Source organism: Austrofundulus limnaeus, unplaced genomic scaffold (genome assembly GCF_001266775.1).
Source record: "Austrofundulus limnaeus strain Quisiro unplaced genomic scaffold, Austrofundulus_limnaeus-1.0 Scaffold479, whole genome shotgun sequence".
NCBI classification, from domain to species: domain Eukaryota; kingdom Metazoa; phylum Chordata; class Actinopteri; order Cyprinodontiformes; family Rivulidae; genus Austrofundulus; species Austrofundulus limnaeus.
Window position 1 is genome coordinate 314,692 of NW_013952881.1, and position 5,759 is coordinate 320,450.

The window sequence follows — 5,759 nt, forward strand, 5'->3', positions numbered from 1 at the left end:
GTGGAATTCAGAAAAAAAATACAGAAAAAGGCTAAAGTTAGAAAAATGACAACAGAAAAAGTGGACTTAGGAAAAAAATGAAAACAGAATTTGAGAAARAGCAAAACAGATTTCATATAATCAAAATGAGTATGTTTGGAGGAATCAAGGTGAAGCTTTTTAAACTAAAAACATTGGATCAACTGTCAAGTGTTGGGGTCAATCATGCTGTGGTGCTGGTGCTTCACCTCAAACCAGCTGAAACTTGGACACAGTTGGATTGTCCAACAAACACACATYACAACTGGTTTCTGATTGGCTCACATTAAACCTCCGGAGTGACCTTTCCAAAGCCCCAACATGCCACAGAACATTCAACCAAATATTAGTTTGGGTGTATATTTGAGCCAGTGGGTTCAATTTTGACCCTGTGAGGGTTAGTGAAAATCAACAGTCAAATTCTCAGTTTTTGTTTTTAATACTGTGGCTTAGATATAGATGTATGTGTCAATGTGTGAAAACCACCACTGTACCCACCCTGTGACTCATAAACTATAGCTGTTCTGTGTCACACTCTCAGTTTCAGTCACCTTATGGTTAATGGGAGCGCTGTTGCTGCAGTAAAACTCATGGTCAGCTCCCAGGATGTACGTGAGATTTGAGGCCTTCCCGCTTCTCAGTCTCTGAGACGTGTAGCACTCCTGATGCAGGTTCCTCACATCACCTGAGCAGGTAAAAAAAAAATTCCAAAGAAGCAGTAAATATGATTGTTTTGATACTAAATGCTGCATTTTCTTTTTTATGAAGTAGGCTGTAAAACTGCCTTTTCACCTGTAAATGATGCTGTTTGATTTGTTGCTGTGATCTGCATTCAAAAAATAAAAACTTAGAATAATCAGAATAACAGCGACTATTAATAATAGGGTTACATCACAGAATCTTTGTTTTGAAATGAAAACATTTACTGTTACATAAATGTTTTAAACATTTGACATAAACCTGGAAACTTGTTGACATTTTGTAAATTTATTTTCACATTGCGACTGTGTAACATTTGCACAGATGAAACAATTAATCTGTTTTCAGGTCACCTAAATACAGATTCTTTCTTAAATAACTGGACTAAACGTGCCTCAGAAAATTATTACATGCATTTTTTTTCTTACATTCATGTTTGATTTAAACATGCTCAAATGCTAACCATGCTGCCCTGCTAACACAGTAGGGATGGAGCAAGACAGTTTTGGTTGGGGTGGCCAAGGTGGTTGTTAAGGGGGCACATACAATTAGATAAAACTACTTTAGATTTGAAAATTCATGATGGCCTCCACAGCTAACTTCAACCGGCTCTAATTTAGCTGTTTTAATCCTCCAGCTGTCCTTGCAGMGCGCTAACAAAGCTATCAAGTAAAAGTCATGGCTGCTTCTTGGGGAGCCAGCCAGACCACCCACAAACACCACCTAACAACCCCACCCCAACCCACCTTTGCCCCTCAACCTCCGCCAGAGTTGTAAAGTAAATAAGTACAAATACTTTGTTACTGTATTTAAGTATAAATTTTGAGTATCTGTACTTTAATTAAGTGTTTATTTTTCAGCCTACTTTTTACTTCTACTCCTTACATTTTTAAAAAAGACAAGAAGTAAAAAGTCGTTACTTTTATGTCATTTTTGATTGTTTTCATTCCAGCTTGTTTTTGTAAAAAAAATAATTCTCTCCATATAAATTGTGCCTAAAAGATAGAGTGAATTTAATTGTGATTTTATATATAAATATAAACTCTGACAGCGTATTAGTTTGTACACAAACAAATCATGTCACACTCCAGCAGGACATAATCATTAAAATAAAAGGACTGTACTTAAGAAGTATTTGTATTTCATGAATTATATTATTGTATTTGGTCGCAGCCCTCAGATAGATTTTCACTTTGGGGAAAAGTTTTGGGCAGCCTTGATATATGTATATAAACTGAAACTAGTGCATCATAAATTTAACATGAATTAATTATTTTAATACGATATAGTAATTTCTGCATTTTTCAGGGAGGTCACCTCCTAATAAATGTCCTTAATAAATAACTCTCTCAGAAAATCTAACTGCTCATTTTWAATCAATACTTTTACTTTTAATACTTAAGTACAAAAATATCAGATACTCTAAAGACTTTCACTCAAGTAATATTCCTAAAGGAGACTAACTTTTACCAAAGTCATAAGATATTTATACTTTTACTCAAGTATCACTTTGTGGTACTTTATACAACACTGACCTCTGCTTAATCAGGTGGGGCTCAGAAGGACCCCACCGCCACATCAAACATGAGTGGGGTCATAAGGACAAAGATGAGCTGAAATTTTTGTGTGATTGTAGCTAAGAAYGAAAAAAAAATAACATGCTGATTGTTAGTCCCAACAAAGATAACTGCTAATGCTAATTTCACAAAAGGCTTTGATTTAGCCATTTTTAAACACACAGCTAAAAATTAGCATTGTAGTAGCCAAGACTCAGTCTTTTACTAAATCTGATTTCAAATACAAAATCCAAGATGGATGCCAAAGCTAACTTCAAATGGCTACAACTCAGACATTTTTAGAAATACTGAGCTGGAATTTGGTGTGATGGTAGCCAAGAGCAGCCCCCATGATATACCCCAGCTAACAAAAAATGTGTCTCATTGTATGCCCGTCTTTGAAATGCAACGTGCAAACAATCATTTGGGGGTGGCAATTGGGGTGGCCCTCTGACTTCGCCCCTGCAGAACAGTAGCAACTTCCCACTTTTAAATAAAATCAGTGCTCACCCCCTGAGCCATATTTGAGCCTGAACACAGAGGTCCATAATGACCCCCTCTGCTCCATCAGTCCCAGCATCCTGCTGCCCACCAGTCCAGGTAAAAGGAGCTCCGCCTCCCCTGAGTACTGGCTGCTGCTGCCATCCCAGCGGCGCTCCAGAGCCACTGAACACAGACAAACAGCTTGTTCAATCATTTGTTTTATCAGATGTTTCATTAAGTAAATAACATCACCTGAGAGTGATGCGGTTTCTCTGAACACATTCTTCACAGCAGCAGAAAAGATAGTCCTCCTGCCGAGACCACGGGTAATGTTAGCAGATATGATTATTGGGTGTTTGTCTGCGGACATTTTAGCCTCAAAATGATAATGTGTCCTCAGCTCAGACATGAGGGTGTGGGTTTTAACCAAACCCTGCAAGACATAGGATTCAAATTAAACCAATCAAATGAAAAAATACACATAATMCTCTCACACAAACTCCAGTGTGATACTAACCATGACATAATAATGAACACTGTCAATCACAAGCTCCAGCTTCCCTGACTTGATGTTCTTTTCTCGTTCAAATTGTCCTGAAAAATAAGTTTAAAAATTATATTTGTAAAAATCTGAAATATATCAATCTGCCTGTTATCCTCTGGGACCAACCTTGTATGAGGATGGTTTTCAGAGGATGAGTGATCCTCAGCAGCACTCTGTGAGAGTTGAAGGCCAGGTCCAGGGACATGTCTCTGGGGATGGAGGACTGTGGCGTGGACAGAAGGAGGTGGACGGAGGCCTCTGTGGGGAACCAGGAGCCTCTCTGAACCACATGTTAGACACAGTTCAGCATTTAGATGATAATAAAGACAAATTCAAATGGTGGTTTTACTCCACGTGCACCTGATGATGGAGAGAGTAGGCAGCTTCTAGCAGATAGTAATGCAGACCTCTGTCTAGCTTCAGCAGCCTGAGGGAGAGGTGGACCGGTCCAGGAGAGGGGATAGTGATACCAGAAGTAAGAGATGGATAGGAGACATTGGAGCACAGCTGCCAGCCGATCATTTTAGACCCTTCGAGAAAGCAAAATCACCAGCTAAAGACTTAGAACATTAAAAACTATGAGCAACATGTGAGATGTGAGTAGAGTGTGGTTTACTTCTCTTTTTTTTTTGGATCTTCTTGCAAAATTAAATTCATTAATTTTATTTTCCATAACATTTGATCAAACGGAGACTTGTCTTTGACCCCTGGTTCTTAAATACAACACAAATGTTTGAGGATCTGGGTTCACCTGAAACTGCTCAGACTGAAAAAGTCTCTTGGAAGAACCTGTCTAGAGCAGGGGTTCTCAAGCCATTTGGGTCTGGGGACCCCTTACAAGAACAAAAAAATAAAAATAAAATTTCCAGGGACCCCCTCATAAACTCCATGCTGTTTTAAAAGTTAATTTATTGTCATTTCAACACCTAAATGCCATGGGAATAGATATTTTTATTAAGTTTATTATGTTTGTTTTACTGGTTCATTGTTCTCCGTGCATTTTTTGAAAAATAAAAACCAAATTAACATTTCAGTAAAAAATTTTGAGGACCCCCCAAGATACACCTCGCGGACTCCTAGGGGTCCAGGGACCCTAGTTTGAGAACCTCTGCTCTAGGGGACCTACAATTTTTTTTCTTTTTGATCTGGATTTCTATTAATTTTCCTTTCTGTGAATTGCTTTTAGTGTAAGTTAAGATTCTCCTCAGGGTCTAGCTCCTCCCACACCAGATTTGTGTTGTCTGTCTCCAGGTGTCTTTCCTTTCCCTTCAGTAGTTCTCCCTTTAAATTCGGTATCTCGTCTTCTCCTGCCTGTCGGACCACTGTGCTCTGTGTCTTTATTTTTGTAATAAGTCCTTTTCTTTATCATTTTTGAGTTCCTGCCAGGCGGCACAGTGGTTAAGTTGGTAGAGTTGTTGCTTCTCAGCAAGAAGGTTGCTGGATTGAATCCCAGTCTGAGGACTTTTCTGGAAGAGTTTGCATGTTCTCTCCGTGCATGTGTGGGTTTTYTCTTGGTACTTCGGCTTCCTCCCAMAGACCAAAAACTGTGCTTACTGGACTGACAGCACTGTTACAAGTAGTTTTGTAAAAATCTTTTCCTGTTGCTGTTATTTAGATACTCCTTGAGTCTTAGTCTTGGTCCTCTCATTCATGCAGCTGTGACTTCTTGTAAATATAAAACTTAGGACTTTGCCTTTGTAAAGTATATATCTATTGGATGGTACAAGCTTGAAAACCTTTTGTGATGTATGTATAAAAGTATTTACTGACTTACAGGCTTTTGGTGTGCAGGAGGTGTTGTGGACTCGACTTTTTGGCCCCTTGATCTCCTCTCTGTGGTTTCCGCTGAGCTGAAATAATCTGGAGCTGGTGAGCACAAAGATTACAAGATGTCTTTGAGATTCCATCAATATCATCTCAATGTCAGGGTGTGCTTTTAGTTGTCCTTTTAGATTTTTTAACTTGTTGGTTATTGTGTTTGTTTGATGCATTTTGTGTTTTTGTTATGTACTTCTGTGTGTCTATCCTGGTACACCCACCCTCACCTGTTTCCCATTCCTATTGGCCTCACCTGCAGCCACCTCTTTTATTAGCCTCTGCCTTTATGTTTCCTCCTTTCTTACTACTCTTTAGTCTAACAGTGTGGGCTTCACGTCCCTGTTCTGGTTCTCCCTCAAGTTATTTGTRGTTTTGATGCCACATCAACCTTTTTGTTTTTTATTAAATAAATCTTAAGCTTTTTTTATTTAAGTTCATTATGTCACTCTGTATTTTGGGGTCCAGTTCTTTACAAACTGTGACACTCAAACTGTTACAGTTCTAATTTCCAAAACATTTTTCTACCAAAGCAGCATGTTTGTTTCTTTCCTGTTAAGAACAATGGGCCTCATGCAAGAACCGTTCGTACGCACAGATTTGTTCTTAAATTGTGCGTACGAGTGATTTAGGAGAATTTGTGG

The 5,759-nt window shown here is 38.6% G+C and overlaps 1 protein-coding gene across 1 annotated transcript in view; it reads right to left on the bottom strand.

Annotated features, from left to right (window-relative positions):
* LOC106529956 (uncharacterized) overlaps positions 1-5,759 on the bottom strand; it is a gene marked incomplete at its 3' end in the record, with an annotated part of 69,553 nt that overhangs the window by 38,507 nt on the left and 25,287 nt on the right. Inside the window, 7 exon segments of the mRNA XM_014025492.1 lie at positions 570-703; positions 2,784-2,939; positions 3,009-3,189; positions 3,274-3,350; positions 3,427-3,580; positions 3,661-3,830; positions 5,075-5,166. Of these exon segments, the coding sequence (XP_013880946.1) occupies positions 570-703; positions 2,784-2,939; positions 3,009-3,189; positions 3,274-3,350; positions 3,427-3,580; positions 3,661-3,830; positions 5,075-5,166 (964 nt within the window).